This window comes from Numenius arquata, chromosome 5, assembly GCF_964106895.1.
Source record: "Numenius arquata chromosome 5, bNumArq3.hap1.1, whole genome shotgun sequence".
Classification (NCBI taxonomy): domain Eukaryota; kingdom Metazoa; phylum Chordata; class Aves; order Charadriiformes; family Scolopacidae; genus Numenius; species Numenius arquata.
This window is the reverse complement of record NC_133580.1, coordinates 3,546,227-3,566,473: the sequence shown is the minus strand read 5'-3', so window position 1 is coordinate 3,566,473 and position 20,247 is coordinate 3,546,227. Positions and strand designations below refer to the sequence as shown.

Here is a 20,247-nt window from a genome sequence, read left to right as displayed (position 1 = left end):
GGGAGAGCGCAGGCTCCATTGCGGCTCTGGCATTGATTAGTTGTCTTGTAGAAAAATGCGTTGTTGGCCTCGTGCGCTGGTCTCAGTGCTGCCCTAACTGGATGGAGATTGATAGTTTGAGTGATAAAGGTCCTGGCAGTCTCCATTTCCCAGAAGCAGTGAGGAGGAGCGGGACAGACTCCACACCCGGTGCCAGGCCAGCGATGGGAGACCAGGGCGGACACAAGGAGCCACTTTGGTCCCCTCCCTGATAAGGAGGACACCTTCCCACAGCCTATGTTTCCTGTTATGTACATCAACAACAACAAAACAAACCCAAAAAGCACATAATGTTCGCAGGACCCAGCTACCCCAGGGCAGCAAACCAGCCTAGATACCTCCTCCAGGCAAGCATGTTGCCCCATGTCCAACTCCTCCACGGGAATGCCACGGACATGCCCACGAACACCACACACCTTGGTACAACCAACTAGAAGATGTTCAGTCTGCCCAAGGTGAGGAGGACAGGGAGGCAAGAGAGCACTCAGGGACGGGACAGGACCAGGGAGCCCATTCCTGGATGGGATGAGACACGGCATCTGGTACCAACCGGGGCTGGACCCACTCCTCTCACCCACAGCCCCCCAGTTAGAAAGGCATTGAGCGTGTAGGCAAGACACAAAATGATTTAAGAATATGTGGAAGGAGTCAAATGCCAAAGAGGGAAAAAAAAAAAAAAAAAGTCCCGGGCTGATTATTTTATTTTCTACTGACAGTTTCAGCCACAATGGTCAATAAATCCCGATTACGGATTTTAAAAATGCTTCCTGCAGACACTTGGACCATCAAGGCAATTCTGGACTCCCATAACTCCTGCTTTATGATGGTCATACATGTCAACTCTCCGCAGAGCCCAGCATTTCAATAAAGATGACCATAAACCTAGATTAGAGATTAAAGGACTGATTCAGAAGTTTGTCAGAGGAAGAAACAAGTTCCCCTGTAATTGCCTTGCCATTTTTACCGACTAACACTTTGGGGTTTTTTTTTGATGGTTTTATATTGGCAGTAAATTTTCCGACTGTCGACAGCTCGGTGTGCAACGACGACGACCCAAGGAAGGCGAAACGCGGCAGCGGGGAAGCGCAGGGAGGAACCGAGCCCAGCCACGGGGCTCAGCCCGGAACAGGCAGATGAGAAGTGACAGGTCTCCTCCCGGGCTAACCATCGCCTGCGACGGTGCAGGGGACACAGACGCCAGCTCCGACCGACCTTCCCGCTTCTCCCCTCCCAGCCCCCCCAACCTGTCAGACTTCTCTCCGGGAAGCAGCAACGTCCTCATTTCTCCTCCTCTCGCCTTGGCCAGGGTCAGTAGCTGCCGAGCAGAAGCACGTGAGCACATGGGAAGGTGACAGGAGACCGGTGACCCCCTCCCCAAGGGCTGCCCACTGCCACGCAGGACCAGGGACCCCAGGGGTGATGCGCACGGGGAGCATCCCCGGCCCCCCACTACCAGCCTCCCATCCCCAGCTTGTCAAAGCAGCAGCAACAACCATGATGGAGATGCCTTTTAAAGTATAAACGTCGTTGATACTTTATTGTGCTCTTGTTTCCTGGATGAATATGCTGCTTCCTTTTAATAAGTGCTCTCTCAGGAGAGGGAAAAGGGAAAAAAATAAAAAAGCAGCAGAAAGGAAGGAGAATGACTCATGGCAAGGCCACGTCTCCACGAACACAGGAGAGCTGCCAAGACGGTGCCAAGGACGAGGGGTTGGGATCAAAAGGACTAGAGTGGATTAAACACACACCCTCCCCAGGAAGGGGAAAGGTTTACAGGAGCTGCCGGGGGAGGAAGGTGGGATGGAGCCGTGCCCTGGGCTGCAAGAAGCCATCTGCCTTTCCCAAGGCTCATCCACTGCTTTTCACATTTTGAACAGGACTCTCTGCTCGTTGGATTTTGTTAAGACGTCCCCACGGGGCTGCCCAACACCAGGACACGGGTGGTTATGAGGATGGGGAAGACCGGTAGGAGCTGTGGGTGCACCCAACAGGAGATGAAAAAAACCACCCTTTTCCCCCAGCAAATGAATGAGTCGAGCCCGGAGCTCAGCGCTCCGAAGGGGGCCGGTGCCCTTTCTCCCGGTGTTTCTCAGAGTCTATCAAAAAGTCCCATTTACATCAAAATGCCCTTCCAGACATGCTCCAATTTTACTTTTCCCCTTTCATCTCCTTCCACCCTCCCGCCCCACCTCGCAGCCCTATTGTACTCGCAGCATCTCGCGCGGTGGAGAGGGCCGAGCAGGCTGCCAGAGTGAAAGAAACAGGAGGGAAAGAAAAAAAAAAAAAAGCTTTAAAGTAAGGGAGAAGCCGGAATCGCTCCTGGTCCTGCTCCAGCGGGAGCTGTGACCCCCCCTTCTCCTCCCACCCACTGCTTGGCAGCTACCCCGAAGGGACAGCACTGGCCGTGTCCCCACCACGGGGACGGGGACTCGGGCTGCCCCAGTCTCTGCTACTGCCCAGGCTTTCTGGTCAGGCTCTGGTACCCACAGATGGTTTTAATGAGTTCTAACAAAAGCCTCGGGCAAGGGTTGCAGAATTAACCATCCTGCACCGCCCAGCACCGTCCCCTCGGCACTGCCACTGTCCCCAGCCGAGCGGCACCCTGCACACTCCGCTCCCAGCAAGGCGGCTACTGGTGGCACTGGGACAGCCTGGCAGAGCGCTTTGGCAGGGCACAACTCCCAGCTGGCAACGAAGCAGGTCGAGTTTAAGTCCTTCGCTCTCCAGATCAGTCCTAAAAAAAATGCCAGGGGAGCTGAAAAATTTCCATCCCGTGCCAGGCTCTCCTCTGCCAAAGCCACGTCCCACCTGCCCTCCTCAAACAATTAGGATTTAATGAGCTGCTTTCTCCTCCCAGCCCTGGTCCCGCCGGCACCGCATCCTCACTAACAAACTTCTGCAAAACCGTTAAAAACAGAGGTGCTTTCCCTGGGGTTGATGGACTGACATCCAAACCCAAGAGTGAAATCCACTCCAGGTTATGACCAGCGCAAAGGAGTTAACTCCAGTCTAACCCACTAAAGCCAAGCTCTAGCAGCACAGCACAACCCCGATGCCTTTGGCCAGGCTTTGTCCACCTCCCCTGACACAGAGCTTTTCCAGTCCTCCCTTCCTATTGTCAGCATCTATTTTTAACCCCAGGCATTATTTCTCCCTGCGTGACTTCAGACGTTCTCCGGGGACGAGGTGGAATTGCTTAGCTGGTACCAGGCAAACTGACTCAACTCTCTCCTTCAGAAGCACGACAGAAATCACGGGAGTAGTAAATTTCCCTCCATTCACATTTTCCTTTCTCCTTCCCACCGAGCTTTGTCTGGGGCTAAAAGCAGGGAAACCCGTGGGGAAGTAAAACCCATGTCGATCAGCAAAGAACACGACAGCAACCCGTTTTGCTCCCTTTTCTTCCCCAGCCCCTTTATCATCCGCTGGATTTACCTCTATTGAGGTTACCTTGGGAAAAATCCTGCATGGACACCCACTGCCGGTGTAAATCAAGGTCAGAACCGTAACCTTAAAATAGGTCTTATGAGTCAAGGCTCTGATCTACCAGGCACGGGGAACCGGCTGGATAAATAATGCAGAGAGAGGAACACATCCCCGGTGCAGAAGGGAGGAAGGCGTCTTTCCTCGCGGGGCCCTGGCCGGGCTGAGCACGCCGGATGACAACGCTTCATTACTCCCTTTCAGCTGGTCCTCCCGGCGCTGCAGAGCAGTAATTAACAAGAAGGTCAGCAGCAAAGCCCTTCAAGAATCTCTACCTTCGGGGGAGTTTATCAAAACAACCCACCATTTGCAGGGTAACGGCTGCTGCCTCCTCTAAGTCACCGAGCACGTAAAGCCAACGCCGAACGCCCGGAGATGCCCCACCGCACGAGCCACATGTGCGCTGCGTTAGCCAGATGTTGACATTATTTGGCATTAAGAACCAATAAATAATCATTAATGCTATTGCTAGCACAACGATGCTCTCTGCAAGAAAGCCCAGATGCCAAAAAAACAGGGTGTTTACGGCACAAGCATCCCCAGGCGGTGGGGAACCGGGCGCAGAGGAGGCAGCCTCCTCCGGTGCGGATCCGGGAAAGCCGCCTGCCGTGCACAATGCGGCCGGCGCTGCCAAGTCCGGATTGCAGCCCCAGTCCCGCCGCACTTGGCATTTTCCATAAAACCCCAGCTCGGGGGCTGGCGGAACCGGGGGGGAGCCCCAGCCACAGCTCCCATGTCCACACAGAACGGCTCCTGCCACCAGAAGATGCGGTGAAATCAATTTTGCCATCATGAGTTGAGCTCTTTGAAACCACTCGGGCCAGCCCCGCTTTTCAGGCTGATTCCTGGGTTTTGCTGGGAGCTGGCAGGGCGCTGGAACACACACAGCACCGGCAGCATCTGGAAGCAATTATCCCACCCTTCTTGTATCTGTCACCCGCTCCCCATCCTCGTGTAAGGAAACCATTCGTACTATCAACAAATCTCTTCATCTTTAATAAACGAGGAAAGAGATTCTCACTCCCCGACAAGAAGTTGGCAGCAGAGGCTTTCCCAACAGAGGGCACGGGGCGGGCAAGGTCCCTCCTGCCAGGCTGCAGGCACACGGGGTGAACTGGGTGCACCAGGGATGGGCACCTGTAGGTACTTTAAGGAGAAAGAGCACTCGGATAAGAAACACAAAGATTTCTCTGCTCTGTCTGCGCACTGGTACGATGCTGCAGCACGTTAATGCTCTACTCACAAGTATGATGGCCCACAAGCCTCCAACTGCTTTTACAGGCATGGAGGAACTCAGAGCTCTACAACAAGATGGTCCATGATGGGGCTTTGAGCAACCTGCTCTAGTGGAGGTGTCCCTGCCCGTGGCAGGGGGGTTGGAACTCGATGATCTTTAAGGTCGCTTCCAACTTTAACCATTCTATGATTCTATGATGCGCCTCCATCCTCAAAGAGGCAGAAGAGGGAGGAAAGGTCCTTGCCTGGGAGAGCAGGAGCCAGGAGGATGCCGCAGCCCACCCCTGGATATCCCCATACTCTCCTTGCCACATCCCACAGCGTACACAAAGTGCCCCAAAAGGAGTTGTAAAACAGCCCAGAAGCAATGTCAGGTAGGCACCAGTGCTCTCCCAGCCAGGGGGCACAACCAGCAACCCCCCCAGCCCTGGGTGGGCACCCTAAAGGGAGCAACCCATGCCCGCTTTCCCGAGCCCATGGGCTCTGCACGCAGCAAAGGGGAGGTGGTTTTTGGAAGACTTCTCGTGCCTCTCCTGCACGTTATGAAACCAGCCAAGGAGCATGAAACTGCCTGCCGTGGGTGGGAGCACCCAGGGCTATATGAAGAGTGCTGTAGGATTCCTGCGTGCTATGGGAAAACACGCTGCGCTCCCCCACCCCGCACACACCCTTCCAGGGTATTTTTTTTTTATTTTTTTTTTTCCCTTCTTCTCTTTCTTAAGAGAGAGAGAGAGAGAGACCGGGTAAGCACAAACAACCAGCAGAGCCCCACATGAAGGGGGTAATTAGGAAAGCAGCACCCATCGCTAACCAAGTCAGGGCAGAGATCAAAAGCATCGTCAAGCCTTAAACCTCCCTGGGATCGGGAACCGCTCCTGGGAAGGGGCTTTGCATGGGATTCCCTCACCCTGGCCACACGGGATGGTCACTGGAGCCTGGGAGGGTGCTGGCTGCTCCCCACCATTTCTTCAGGGTGGGATGCCACCCCTTCCCCAGCCCTTTTTGGGAACAAAGTTTAATTTTGCAGAGGAAAACAAGAGGAGAAGCCCAAGACAGGAAGGTGGCAGGCTGGCTTGTACACAGGGGGTTTCACGTGCCACCCCAAGCGCTGTCAGCCTCCGAAGCCACAGCGGCTGTGCCCATCTCCCTGCCTTCATTGGGGTGGTCCCACAGAGCCTGTCCCCATGCCCCAGCGCCCATCGCTCACAGAGAACACCAAGCCAAGGTGGTGTCAACATGCCCAGCATCCCACGAGCAGGCTGTCCTCCATCCCATACCCCCAACGAGTTTTCACGTAGCTCAGGCAAGTGGAAAAAAAAAAAAAAAAAAAGAAAACAGGAAGAAATTCTCCAACTGCAGCGACACGAAGCCAGGCCGGCGCAGGAGGGAGGGGTGGGAGAGGGTTTGGAGGGGGGCGGGAGCCATGGCAGCACGATGGACCCTCTTCTCCTCTCCCTCTGCTGACCCCAGCCCAGCACCACTGCCTTGCCAGGCTGCTACTGCCCCAATTATTTAGCCCGTAATTAGCTACAGCCAAGCCACTGCTAACAGGGGGCGCAGGGGAGGGAAGGGGAGCCGTGCCACCAGAGAGCACGGTGGCACGGATGTGCGGGCAGAGGCGTGCAACCAGGCAGTGTCCTCACAGAATTTACATGAAAGAGTAATACAAATTTAAACCCAAACACAGCTGAAGGGGATATTCCAGCCACCTCCAGCCCTTTGCACCTCCGAGTGCATTCCTGAAATCCCAACCTGGCCAGCCCTCCCGTTCCCCTGCTGGTGGGGACCATGGGACACAGTGACTCTGCCCAGCAAAAGGGAAGGGGGGCTCTGCACCCCCCAAAGGCACTGGAATGGCCCTTCCCCATCTCCTGGGGAAGCATCTCCTCCTCCTCCCACTGTGAAGGAAGCTGGGAACAATGGGATGCACCAGTGCCAGCTCTAGAGGAGATGCTCATGGACCACCCGCTTGGCTGCCCAGGGACAAGGGACATGCTGGGGGGGGGGGGGGGGGGGGGGACAGCCCCCACAGGAGGGGAGCTGCTGGCTGATGCATTGGCCAGACCTTCCCCTAAAAAAAAAAACCACCAAAAGATTTTTTTTTTTTTTTTAAATTTCTTCTTCTAAAATAATTGACTAATTGGCCGAGCCCCAGTTCCGTGCTGGGAGGGGATCCCAGGTTCGCTCTTGCATGAAGCGGTTATTAGAGACATCAGAGGAGGCGAGGAGGGCAAGGCAGAGCCCGGCAGGCCGGGGGGGAGCGGGGCGGTGCCCACAGCCAGGTGGAAATTTCCCATCGCGCCCAGAGGGAGGAAGCCCAAAAATTAATCCCGGCCGTCCCCCGCAGCGCACCCCTGCCCCGGGGCAGGGCCTGAGTCAGCCGGGGGGGGAGCATCACTGCCCCCGCGCCCCGGGAGGCAGCGGGAGAGCGTGGGGCTGTGAGCATCTGTGAGGGAGGGGGTCCGCGCCCCCAGGGGACGCAGCCCCCATCCCCACGTCCGGGGCTGCTCCCCCCCCCCCCATCCCATCCTCCTCCCTTTAATCCCCAGCCCCAAAGCAGAGCCCTTTTAGGGGAAAGTGTAACGCAATACCTGGAAAATTTCTCCCACCCGCTCTCTGCTGCCGGCTGCCAAATTTAAAACATATTTGCTGCTCGGCCTTGAAGAAACGTAACCTGCTGCTTAATTCCAACACGTTTAGTCTTTGGGGGCAACGAAAAAATTCGTGCTGCCTCCTCTCCTTACACCCCGCCAACCCTCGGGGTGGGGAGCTGCCAAAAAGCTGCCTGGGAGCCGTCCACCACCATCACCACCACCACGCCAACACCGGAACGCCGGGGAAGGGCAGGAACCTCGCTCTGCCCATCCTGCCCTGCCTGCAGCACCGGTGCAGGCAGGGCAAGAAGTTTTTTTTGACCGGTGAGTAGGTGCTCTTGAGCCCCGAGCATCAGCCGGAGGTGACATGGCCCAAAAGCCCTTGGGATGTGCAAAGTTCAGGACGTTCCAATGGTCCGGAGCAAGGGAAGGGGGAGGGACCACCATCCATCCTCAGGGAGAGGAACCCATCCTTCCCTGGCCTTGCAAAGCCCCCCGCGGGCCAGGGTGGTCCCAAGGCAGCCCCCATCCCTCACCCCACCACCCGGGCTCCTCGGCAGGAGGAATTTTCCAGCGGGGCTGGGTTTGGGAAGGGAGGCTGGAGCGGTGGAAAGGGGCCGCAGCAGCGCAGGGCTGGGGGCTGGTGTGGGGGGGGAGGGCACAATGTGTTTAGCAGACTGAGCGATCCGACAGGGCCCATTAAAGGAAACAATTTGTAATACAATAATTATTATGTCGTTTCTCTGGACTCCTTCCTAAGCCTCTCTTTAAACAGTTAGGGGCTTGACGTGCCTGTATAAAGCAGACACGATCCGTAGGGCTGAGGATGCTTTAAGTGCCCACATGCACCGAGACAAGCCGGGTACCCAACTCTCTCCACACGCTCGCCCAGAGGGATGGGAGATCATCCCAGTTTGCTCATAGTCCTCAAGGGATGGCAGGGGGATCACCGGGAACACGCAGAGTAAGGGGGAGCCGATGCTCCCCAACCGCAGAAGGAGATGCCGGCACATCCCCAGCATCATCAAATGAAGGATCCTCTCCCCGCACAGCGATGGGTCTGGAGCCGCCTTTGGTCAGGATCGTGGCAGGGGACACAGGACCCGCAGCTCCTCCAGCTCAGCTTTTTTGCTCTGAAGTTCTCGGCCGCACATCTGAAGAAAGCGGCAGTAGCGAACAACAGACCGAGAGCGCGCGAGAGCGAGCAACACAAATCCCCAGGATAATGAGCCCGGAGGAGGGAGACGGTGGGCTCTGTCTGAGGAGGGAGCCGTGCTTTTATTGGAGAGGCCTAAAAGGGCTATAAATCCTCAGATTCAAAGGCGAACTCCAGCTCTTTCAAGTCTGAGGAAGGCCTGGGATGTGTCAGCCGGGAGGACTAACCACGCCGCGTCCCCTCCTGAAGTGGCCTCTTCAGCAAAGCCGCGCTGCAGCCCGGGATATTACACCCAGATCCTTTCCATATGCTGCCCGCCCGGCTGCAGGCAGGGTACGCCGGCATCGCTGCCGGCACAGGGAGGGGAGCCTGCCCTGACCCCCTCCCCTCCCGGGAAAAGCCCTGGCTTTAAGGGGGAGGGAAGCACCTTTGCACCCATTCTCCCTTTCCAACTCGCATCGACAATTTGCCCCCAAAATCCCACTGGGAGCTGGGGCGGGGGGGGCTGCGGACCTCCCCCTCGCGTTTGGCTGCGATATTACAGCAAGCCCAGACAAAGAACACCGGAGCCCAGACACCACCATCACATCCCCCAGCATCACCGCATCCCCCCAGCATCACCGCATCCCCCCAGCATCACCGCATCCCCCCAGCATCACCTCCCGCTGCCGCCCGATCTGAGGCTGCCGGCCCCGCGCGCAAACCCGCACACCGGACGGTGCTCACGCGTTTCAGAAACCCATTAAAAACGTTAAAATCGGGAGCAAAGAGAAGAAAGCGTCGAGCCTCGGCCTCGCCGCTAATGCATGTGCGACCGCAGACGTTTCCCCCGGCCTTAACGAGGAGGAAAACATGCAAACGCTTGGTGATCAATATTAACGGTGTAAAGGTATTTATAGCTGACAAGCTGTGAAAACGCACTTTGGGTTTTTTCTAAAGGACCTACTCAGAAGCCGCCGGATGCTGAAAGCCAGGCAGGGCAGATGGTCCCCGAGGCTGGGCTCACCCCACCAGCTGGGAAGCTGCTGGCCACCCCAGCACAAGGCAAGGGACCACCAGGAAACGGGACACCCGTGTCCCATCACCGTACACGGAGCCGTGAGACAGGCTCTGGTGGCACCAAATCCAGGCGGGACCCTCCTCCCAGGGAGGGCATCCACCCCAGGGCTCTGCACGGGAAAGGGACCCGGCATTGCTCTTTCGAAGCTCCGTCCTGAAGGAGCAGGGAGGGACAGAGAGCTCGAGCAATGTCCCCTGGACATTCTCCCCCCCAGCACCTCTGTGTTGGCACCAGCGAGAGCCATCCCATGTCATACCGCGTTAGCACGAAGCCTTCACCGCAGCCAGGCCAGCAGACACGGCACATGTGGATGTCCACGCAGGCGCAGCGTCACAGCGGGACGGATTCCTTGGAAAACACCGAAGGAAGTTCACGGTGGGACATTAAGAAGCCTCCCCTGCTCCCCGTGCAAGCCTCGCTGGCAAAGCCGGGTCCCATGGCCTGGGGAAGGGGGAGCAGTCCACCTGGGAAGGGCTGGCTGCGGGTAGGAAAAGGTTATTCCAGAGCAGCCGAGCCAGGGTTATAAATAGCTGGCATTTTTTGAAGTGCAGCTGCTCGGCTCGAGCAGGGCAGCACTGCCACGCCAGCACCTGAGCCGGGTCGGATCCTGCCCGGGGGCACCCACAGGGAGAGGCCACCACTCGCTGAAACACCACGAGCAACCCCCCAAGACTTGCCCCTCATCTTCAGGGAGGAGGATGCTGGAGGTCCCCCGAGCCCCACCTCCCCTCCAGGCATCGCCCGCAGCCTCCGTGGGCTCCTAACCAAGGAGGACGCTTAGCCCTGGCTTGTCCGACTCATCTGGGACCAAGCCTGGACAGGCTGGTGGAGCCGGGAGCACCGGGATCCCGAGGCTCCAGCATGGCCATGAGAAGAACATGGGTGCTCCAACCAGACATGACACAGAAGGGGCAAGAAAAACCTCCCCAGATGATGCCACGTGGGCACCGAGAGGCACCGAACCCCTCCACGAGCAGGAGAAACACCACCACCACCCCTCCTGCTCACCGGAGGAGGGTTCTCTGCCACGCCACCTGCCCCAGAGCGAGGGACGGGAAGGAGAAAAAGCACAAAAAGCAGTAGAAAGGACCCCGGCTCTTTCCAGGCGAGCACAACAAAAGCCCCACAGCACCGCCGCCGCATTCCTGCCCAGATGTGACGCCGCGATAGCGCCGAGCCCAGAGTCCTCCTCCTGCTCTCCCGATACAAGCAATCATTAATTAGACACAGAATGGATTTCAGCTTTGTTTCTCCCCACCCTGTTTCAGCTGCCAGACTCCAAGTAGCATGTGCTACTGATCGGTACAAGATGTTTTCCCACCGGACCCCAGTGCTCCTCGGGCAGAGCGGCTTCCCAGCAGCTGATTATGGAGTGCCCTGCCAGCAGGGCAGGGACCGGAGAGCCACCGGGAAACCGTGGGGCAAGGGGGACCCAGAAATCCTACATGGAAAGAAGGGGCCATCCTTACTGCTAAGCCACCAGTTTCCAGGAGACAACCCAAACGCCTCCCGATGTGTGTTGTGCAAGGGGCTGAACGTGCATCACGGCTCTTTGCAGTCCCCATGACCCGGACAAACGTGTGCAGGGCTGAGGGGGGGGGATCCCTGCCCACCCAGCAAAGCTGTTCTAGGGGGGACCCCTGCCCACCCGACCAGGGCACGGGCACATCCCAGCCCCGGCCACACGCAGCCTCTTTGGGCCCAGCATCCAAGGAGGAGCTTCACACCCAAAGTGCTGAAGTCACCCAGGTGCGGTGGTGGAGGGATGCAGCCCCCCAGCAGTCCCCCCCCCCCCCCGTGCCTCCACGGTCACCAATATCACCAACACCCCGTCCCATCCCCGTTCCCAGGACCTGCAGCAGCTGCTTTGCTCCGGAGAGAGCTACGGCTCCTTTTACAATCAATCAGCCACCCCATCACGGCTCTTTTTTTTCCCTTTCTTTTAAAGGAAGCAGTTAAATCCATTTTATAGAATCCAGTGGTATTTACCCAGCTACTGCAATAGCCGCAGCCCCGCCGACACTTATTCTTTTTTTTAATTTTTTTTTTTTTTTTTTAATTTAAAGTTAATGAAGTCATTCTCAAACGACACGCAAGGAGCCCTGGGTGCTCCTTTCCCCCAGGGCTCAGCAGGAAGGGTAACCTCGCACCCGAAACGTGGGACGGACACGGGGGTTTCTGCCTTGGGGGGAGCGAGAGCAAGAGCCCTTCGTGCTGGGAAGGTACCAGACAGCCCCACACCGGGGTCCATCCACCGGTACAACCCCCCCAGCACCCACCAAAGGGTCCCCCCTTGGAAAGGGCTCCTCCATTCCAGAGGGAAACTCCAACCGGGATGCAGAACATCCAGGCTCGCTTAATCCAAACCGGACTTTGGAGATGAAGCAAAGCCCCGGGGAGGCAGAAGCGGGGGCCATCAGATTGCAGATGGGACCCCCTGTTTCACTCATCCCCGGGGAGCACCCACCTCCCAGCCCCACACGCTCCCTGGGAGGAGGGAGTCCCTGAAGGCTCCATGAGCCAAACGCAGCTTTTAATTAAAAATAAGCAGCGTGTTTTCACTATTTCCCAACTCCTTATACTGCAAAGCGCCTCATGTGCCCACTGGTACGGTAATTAAATTACATCTGCTCCGACAAGTGCGAGCCCACCGATGCAGAGCTCCGGGCCAGCCGTTCCCCTCGGAAACAGCCTTCCCGCAAGCACTTTGTCCCTCATAAAAGGCATTAAAAAAAAAAAAAGAAAAAAAAAAAGGCAAAGGTACAGCAGGCTTCAAACTCAGGACTCGCAGAATTCAACAGGACACCATAATGTCATTAAAGACAGAATAAAAATACCACAAAGGATTATTATTAGACTTTTGTCTGGTTGGGTTTTTTTATCCCCCCCCCCTCCTCTACGCTTATTTGTTTAAAAAAAAAAATAAAATAGCACATGTCTTGTTTTTAAAAAGTTCCTGGGTTGCTCCATGGGGCGAGCGAGTGGAGTCGAGTGAAACTTTATATAAGGGAAAGAGAGAAAAGCAGAGCCCAAACGACCCGTTCTTCAGAGCCACATGGATGATGTGTCCCATTTCCCCCCACCTCCTTATTAAAATACTTTCTGGAGAGGCGAATTCCAGCCCAAAATGAATTTTCCAAACCATATTTTATTAGGAATGCTTCCTTTTAACGGTCGGCACAGGAGCCCACCAGGGTCAATATTTCTCCAAAATTACAGCCAAGGGAGTTCAGAAAGGATCGAGCCAGGATTTCTCCTGCAATTCCCGGCTGTCCAACACGAGCACGCTCCCACCAACCCCCCCCCGGCCGAGCAGCAAAAGGGCCGATTAAATCCCCAAAAGCACCTTCCACACACACCACACACACACACACACACCCCATGAAACCCCCTTCGGACGCCATGGAATAAAATTAAAACCAGATCGACTCCACGAGACCCCTTCCACGGGGCTCCACACACACATCCCGGGAAAAATTCACTTGAGGGGGGGGGGAATCTAATTTAGCCTGAGCTTGTCCCAAGCACAGATTTGTGACAATTATCCCCTTTTATCCAGAGAAAGCATTTCTGGGCCTATTTTCCCCCTACTTTAAAGACACGGAATTATCCACAATAGGGAAACGGTGGCGATTTCACCGCTGGTTTTCCCACAGGCAGCCGAGGAGCCGAAGGGAAGCGTTTCCCCGGCACAACAACACTTTAAGCCGGTCTTAACTCGATTAGGAAATCGTTCCCTTCCATCGGGTTCCTTATCAGCGTCCCCCTCCGATAACCACGGCGAGATGGAGAGGAACCTGCCGGTGACGTTCCCAGCCAAAGTTCTAAGCCCACGCTTTGTCAGCGCGGCCCCGAGCCGCCCAGGGGAGGAAAAGAGCAGGAAAAAAAAAATATTTTCCTTATTTACAGTGACACCGCCAAGGCCAGGCGGCCCAACGCAGGACGCTTTCTCCTTCTATCTGTTGGAAAATTCCACTTAGCTGCGTTATTTTTAAAGGCTTTAGCTCTCTTTACTCTAAAAACAAGAGTTAAAGCTCGGCGGAGCGGGGCGGAGGGTTGGCACGGATACGGCATCGCCCGCGGAAGGGGCTTGGAAGCCCAAATTAACAGCGGCGATGGGGCGCGGAGGGGGATTTTGATGCATCCATCCAGGAGAAAGCCCGGTCCAACAAAGAGCACGGCTTCTCCTCAAGCTGGACCCGGGCTCTGTAGAGCAGGAGGTTCCCCAGACGGGGTTGCTCAACAGCCTTCGCAAGGCAGGAACGGTCGGGAATAGGCTCTGCCCAACATCACCCAACCTGGAAAGATGGGAAGCAGGAGCACTAAGGGATACAAGAGAGTGAGGGACCCCAAAGATGGACACCAAGGATGAGGGGTCCGGGGTCAGGCCACATGGGCACAGATGGACGGGGCACGAGCGGAAGCACGGCCGGGCACCCACAGCCCCTTCCATGGTAAAACCCAACCATGGCTCCTGGGATCCTTCCCCAGCACCCATCCCGCCCCGGCCGAGCCGTTTCTGGGTGGGAACGCCGACATTTTGGGCACTTCCCACCTTCTCCCATCTCTGTGGGGATCTCTGCTGCACCCACGGGAACCATCCCCACGCAACCAGAAAAGTTGCGCCGAGGGCAGACAGCCACCGAGCTCCAAACCGGGGGAGAACCAAGACACCCCCCAGCATCCCTCCAGCTCCCCCCGAATCCCACCGCACCCAGAGCCAAGTTGGAAAAGCCACCACCATGTCATCCCCGGCTTCCATCGCCGCCACCACCACCTCCACCCGACTCCGGGCCTCGAGGATTTAATATAAGCGGGATGGGGTGACACGGTGTCCCCCACCACTCCCCGCAAAGCCATTCCTATCCCCAGCCACCCTTTTTCCAACCAAAAAAAAAAAACCCAAAAGGGTATTTTCTGGAAGCGACTTGCCTCCCCTCTCGGAGACATCACAAACACACACAACCCATCGGTTCCCGAGGCTCTTTTTCCGCTCCCAGCCAAGGGACGCAACTCCAAAAGGAAGGAAAAGAGGAAAATTCACTTTCCAAGGGGGAAAATTCACGTACGGGAGCCCTCGTCCCGGCAAAGTTGCTCCCCCCCCCCCCCCCCGGAAAAATAAATAAATAAATAAATATTTGAATATTTGGTTGGAATAGAAGTATCCAAGCGGGAAGGTTGTCCAAATAAATTGTTTTAGTTCTCTCCAATCATCAAAAAGTCCTTCCCCCCCCCCCCCCCCCCGAAATGTGGCAGGGGGAAGAAATCAGGTTAAAAGCAGGATTATATATATATATATATTTTTTTTTTTTTTTAAACCGAGAAAGGGCTAAGAAAAACAAACACTCCAGCGATGGACAAGATAAAGGCCAGCAAGAAGGGCTACCAAAACCACCCTGACGCCACCAGCTCCGGCCAGCAGTGACCGCGGCCGAGCACCTTCCACTCATCCTCATCCTCCTCCTCCTCGCCCTTCATCCCGGCGAGCTGGGAGAGAGCCCCTTCTCATTGTTCCAGGGCAGAGACACGTACGCACGCATACAACATATATATATATATATGCACATATATATATATAATTTAGCTGTATATATAGCCACAGCCCCGCCGCCGGCTTTGTTCGGACTCGGACCCAGAGTTGGGGGGGGGGGGGTCCCACTGCAATCTGGCTCCCCCCCCGGCCTTCCTCCACGGCCTGCTTTTAAAAGAGAAAACCCAGCAAAAAAAAACCAATAGAGAAGAAAAATTAAAAAATAAAAATGATAATAAATCCAACTCTAGCGTCGGCGTGGTACAGGGGAGCGGCGATCCGGCCCGGTGGCGGCCCCCCCCTCCTCCCCCCCGGCACCCTCCTCCCCAAATCGCGGGGAAAAAAAGAAAAAAAAAAAAAAAAAAGATAAAAATTTAAAAAAAAAAAAATAAAATAGAAAATATCAAAAAAACAAAATACATTTTAAAAAATCAAAAATATTTTTAAAGATAGGAAAACCTTTAAAAGCCCAAAGACTCTAAAAATTGGGAAAAAAAAATTAAAAGTATATTTTTTTGGTTTTTTTTTTTTTTGTTTAAGACAAGCCCGCAGCGGCAGCGGGGTCCGTACTCCAGCCGGGGGTCGCTCCTCTCCGTCCGTCGACCGCAGCCTCCAGCCGCTCCTCGCGGTGCCCGGGGCGGGATTTTTTTCCCTCAAAAATCTCGCCGTTTGGGTTAAATTTATATACGTATAGTGTTTTTTTTTTAATTTTTGCCCGGTTTTTGGTATTTTTGCCGGGGGAGGGGGGTGCGAGGCAGCTTCTCCCCCCCCCCCTCCGCCCCAAACCACCACCACCACCACCTCCTCCGTTCCCCCGCGCCCCTCCGCCGCACGTACTTGGGGTTCCCGGAGCTCCAGGAGACCGGTTCCAGGCTCTTGGCGAGCGGCGCGGCCAAGCGGCACAGGGCGAGGAGGACGCCCAGCAACCACCGCCCGCCGCGGGGCCGCGCCATCGTCCCTCGGCGGCGGGACGGGACGGGCGTCAGGCGCCCATACCGCTTCCCCGCCGCCCTCCTCCGTCTCCCGTCCCGCCGCCTCCTCCTCCTTCGCCGCCGCCGCCGCCGCCGTCCCCTCCCTCACAGCGGCGCCGCCCGCCGCGACGATGGCTCTACTCCTCCGCGCAGGCAACGCCACGGGCAGCCCCGAGCCGGGCGGCCAATCGCAGAGCGGAGCGGGGGGGGGGCCTCGCGGGGCGGGGACACGCCCACTTGCTCTTCTTAAAGGGCGCGCGTACCTTTTTCTTTTTTTTTTTTTTTTAACGCCCCCCCCCCGCTACTTTTATCTCCCACCCGGAATAAGCCGTGACCGGGTGAGGCGGGAGGGGGAACGGGGATGGGGACGGGCCGTCGGGGTGCCCCCGACGGCCCGTCCCCATCCCCGTTCCCCCTCCCGCCTCACCCGCCGTTCAGCCGCGGTCCAACAGCGCCCCCCAGCGCCCTGCTTAAAGCGGGCGGCGCTGCCCGCCCTGGGGGGGGAACGGGGTGGGGGGGGAACGGCTCCGGTTTAGACCGATTGACCATTAAATGCTAAACAAATTCACTTTTTTTTTTTATATATATATATCATGTTTTCAAGTGGGTTTTTTGTGTGTGTGTGTGTGTTTGTTTGGTGTTTTGGGGAGGTTTCTTGGAGTTTTGCTGATTTATTTATTTTTTTTTTTTAGAGTTTTTTTATATTTTTCATATTTTTTTTTAGGATTTTTGGAGGTTTCGAGGTTTCTTGGAGGTTTTCGTTGTTTTCTAGGAGTTTTTTTTTTAATTTTCTGAGGGTTTTTTGAGGTTTGGGAGAGTTTTTTTATTTTTTTGAAGTTTTTAGGGGGGGTTTTTTGTTGTTTTAGGGGGAGGTTTTTTGGAGTTTTGCTGATTTTTATTTTTTTTTTAGAGTTTTTTGATTTTTTTTAGGATTTTTGGAGGTTTCTGGTGGTTTGTAGGAGGTTTTTTTGAGGTTTGGGAGAGTTTTTTTATTTTTTTTGAATTTTTTTAGGGTTTTTTTTAGTGTTTCAAGGAGGTTTTTAGGAGTTTTGCTGATTTTTTTTTTGAGAGTTTTTTTGAGGGGGTTTTGATTTACTTTTTTTTAGGATTTTTGGAGGTTTCTTGGAGGTTTCTCCTGTTTTTTAGCAGTGTTTTTAATTTTCAGAGGTTTTTTTGAGGTTAGGGAGAGTTTTTCTATTTTTTTAAGGTTTTTTACAGGTTTTTTTAGTGGTTTGGGGAGGTTTTTAGGAGTTTTGCTGCTTTTTTTTGAGAGTTTTTTGATTTTTTTTTAGGATTTTTGGAGGTTTCTGGTGGTGTGGGGGAGGTTTTTTTTTAATTTTCTGAGGTTTTTTGATTTTTTTTATTTTGGGGAGGATTTTTTTTCTCTTTTGGTGCTTTTTGGGAGTTTTTTAGGAGTTTTTTAAAAATTCTTTGAGGTTTTTTGAAGGGTTTTTTGGTTTTGGGGTTTTTTTTTTTTGAGTTTTGGAGGAGTTTGGGGAGAAAAAAAACCCACCCAAATTCTAGAATCAGTTCGCTTTCTATTAAGGAAATTTTTTAAGCACCTCTGGGGTCAGTTCACTTTCTACCACAAAAATAATAAAAAACCTCTCTGGTGTTAGTTCTATTTCTATTAATAAAATCAAATTAAAAAAAAAATAATCTAGAGACAATTCGCTTTTTATTAAGAAAATTAGGAAAAAAAAAAACCAACCCCCCCCCCCAAAAAAAACCAAACAAAAAAAACCCAACCCAAACCTCGAATCATTTTGCTGAAATACAGAAATAAAAAAAAGCAAACCTTTGGAGTCAGTTTAATTTGTGTTAAGGAAATTTTTAAAATAAACAACTCTGGAGTCACTTCGCTTTCTATTACAAAAATAAACAAACAAAAAAAAAAAAAACAAAAAAAACAAAAAAACACCACCTCTGGAGCCAGATCTGTTTTTATTAAGAAAATTGAAATTAAAGCATGAGTCAATTCGCTTTCTGTTACAAAAATTAAAAAAAAAAAAAAAAAAAAATAAGTAAATCTTCAGAGTCAGTTCCATTTCTATTAAAAAAATTAAAAGGACCCTCCAGAGTCAGTTTGCTTTCTATTATGAAAATTAAAAAAAAAAAAAAAAGAAGAAACCAAAAAAAAAACCAACCCAAACACAAAAAACCCACTCTGGAATCAGTTCGCTTTTTATTAAGAAAATTAAAAAAAAAAAACAAAAAAACCAACAAACAAACAACAAAAAAACCCCACCAAGCACACAAAAACCTCAAGTCAGTTCACTTTCTGTCACAAAAACTGGAAAAAAAAAACCTCTGGAATTGGTTCCCTTTCAACTCAGAAAATGTGAAACGCCCTCGTTTTGCGACGCCCCGAGACACATTTGTCTCCATCGCTTTTTTTTTTTTCTTGTTGTTGTTGTTTATCTCTTTCCGCCTTTCTCCTCCGGCACCTTAAATTATGAAATTATGGCAAAACTCTGTCGCGTTTTGGGGTGGAGATTTGTCACCTTTCTGCATTTCAATCGAAAACCAGATCCCCAGGTGGGGTGCTGGGTGCGGAGCTGCTCTGAAGACACCCCAACCCAACGCAGATGAAAATACTTGAGGAAGGAGGAAAAAAATATATGATCGTTGTCATTTTTTGGAGGGTGGATGGAGAGGGCCACCTGCCCTGGCCCGGCTGGGTCCCGTGGCCGGGAGAAGGGAGGTGGTACTGGCCCTGTCCTGCCTGTCCCTTTCTCCCTACTCCTGCTCCATCGTCTCTGCTGATGACATCACGACCGGTTGCCATGGCGATGCCAGCTCTCCCGGCACAGACTCAGGTGGGGATCCAGAGCCCAAGAATCCTTCAGGAGGAGGATGCTGTGCCCGTGTCCCCCCACCTTGTCCCCAAACCACCCCGACGGGCGGGAGGGAGAAGGAGGTGGGATCACTTCGGGACCGCTTCGGGACCGGACCCCTTCACCTCGAACCAGTGGACACCAGTTTGGTGCTGGCGCGTCCCCGGGATGAGGGGAAGCGGCGCAGAAATGCAGACTCACCAAGGAGCGTCCAAAGGTCACCCCGTGACACCTTATTGTGGGTTCAAGTGGCACGGCCACCCCCAGCACGCCGGGGGGGCCGGGTACCGGCGAACACCCAGTTTATTGCCTCTGCCCATATGGGAACGCCTCTGCGGGTGCCAAACCAAACACTGGCAGGGTGGGAAAGGTGCCACGGCACGGGGAGAGGTCTCATTCCTGGCAGGGTGCCCCTCGGAGAGGTGGGCACCGCTCTGGGAGAACGGGAAAAAACCCTTCCCAGCCCTTCCCAGTGTCGCTCCTATAGTAGGGAATGCCCACCCAGTAAAGTCACTCGGGGACTAGATCCTGCTTTTCCCACCCGGCCCTGGTAAGGAAATCGCTGGTGCCAAACCAGGGCCGTTCCTTGGATGGTTCTGGGTAAAAAAAAACACCCGATAAACTAATTGGAAAATGGTTCCCGTCCTAAACTGCACCGGTGACACCGGGGAACTGGGGTTGGGCTCCGTCCGGGAGCAGCGGGAGTGGCAGCAGGAAGGGATTGCTGTCCCGGAGAGCCGAGGCAAGGGTCCCTAAGCAGTTATGGGGCAGATACAGGGGGGCAACGACACCCCAACCTTCTCCAAAAATCCCAGGCCTTGTGAGCCCCCTTTGTGCGCTCGCAAGGAGCTGGACGAAGGAGTGAAGTGGCCAGAGAAGCTGCCACCCTGCCCATGCCGGCATGTGAGCCCTGGGAGACATAGGGATCCACGTCTCCCTTCCCTTTGTCTGTCCTTCTCCTTCCCCAGCGCCTTCCCAGGGTGGGCACGGACATCCCTGCGCGCACAGCCTCAGCCAGCCCCGTACCCGGAGAGGCAGGGGAGCGTGCAAGGAGAGTGTGCATGGAGTGTGCACAGAGGGTGAGTGTGCAGGGAGAGTGCGTGGAGAGGGAACAGAGGGTGGGTGTGCAAGGAGAGTGTGCATGGAGTGTGTACAGAGAGTGAGCGTGCAAGGAGAGTATGCTTGGAGAGAGCACAAAGGGTGAGTGTGCACGTGGAGAGTGTGCATGGAGTGTGCACAGAGGGTAAGCGTGCAGGGAGTGTGCATGGAGAGGGAACAGAGGGTAGGTGTGCAAGGAGAGTGTGCATGGAGTGTGCACAGAGAGTGAGCGTGCAAGGAGAG

The 20,247-nt window shown here is 54.3% G+C and overlaps 1 protein-coding gene across 1 annotated transcript in view; it reads right to left on the bottom strand.

Annotated features, from left to right (window-relative positions):
• Window positions 1-16,051, bottom strand: part of EFNB1 (ephrin B1) — a 51,125-nt gene extending 35,074 nt beyond the window's left edge. Inside the window, exon 1 of the mRNA XM_074147872.1 lies at window positions 15,936-16,051. Coding sequence (XP_074003973.1) covers window positions 15,936-16,051 — 116 coding nt within the window. The remainder of the gene's footprint in view (window positions 1-15,935) is intronic.
• Window positions 16,052-20,247: the final 4,196 nt, after the last annotated feature.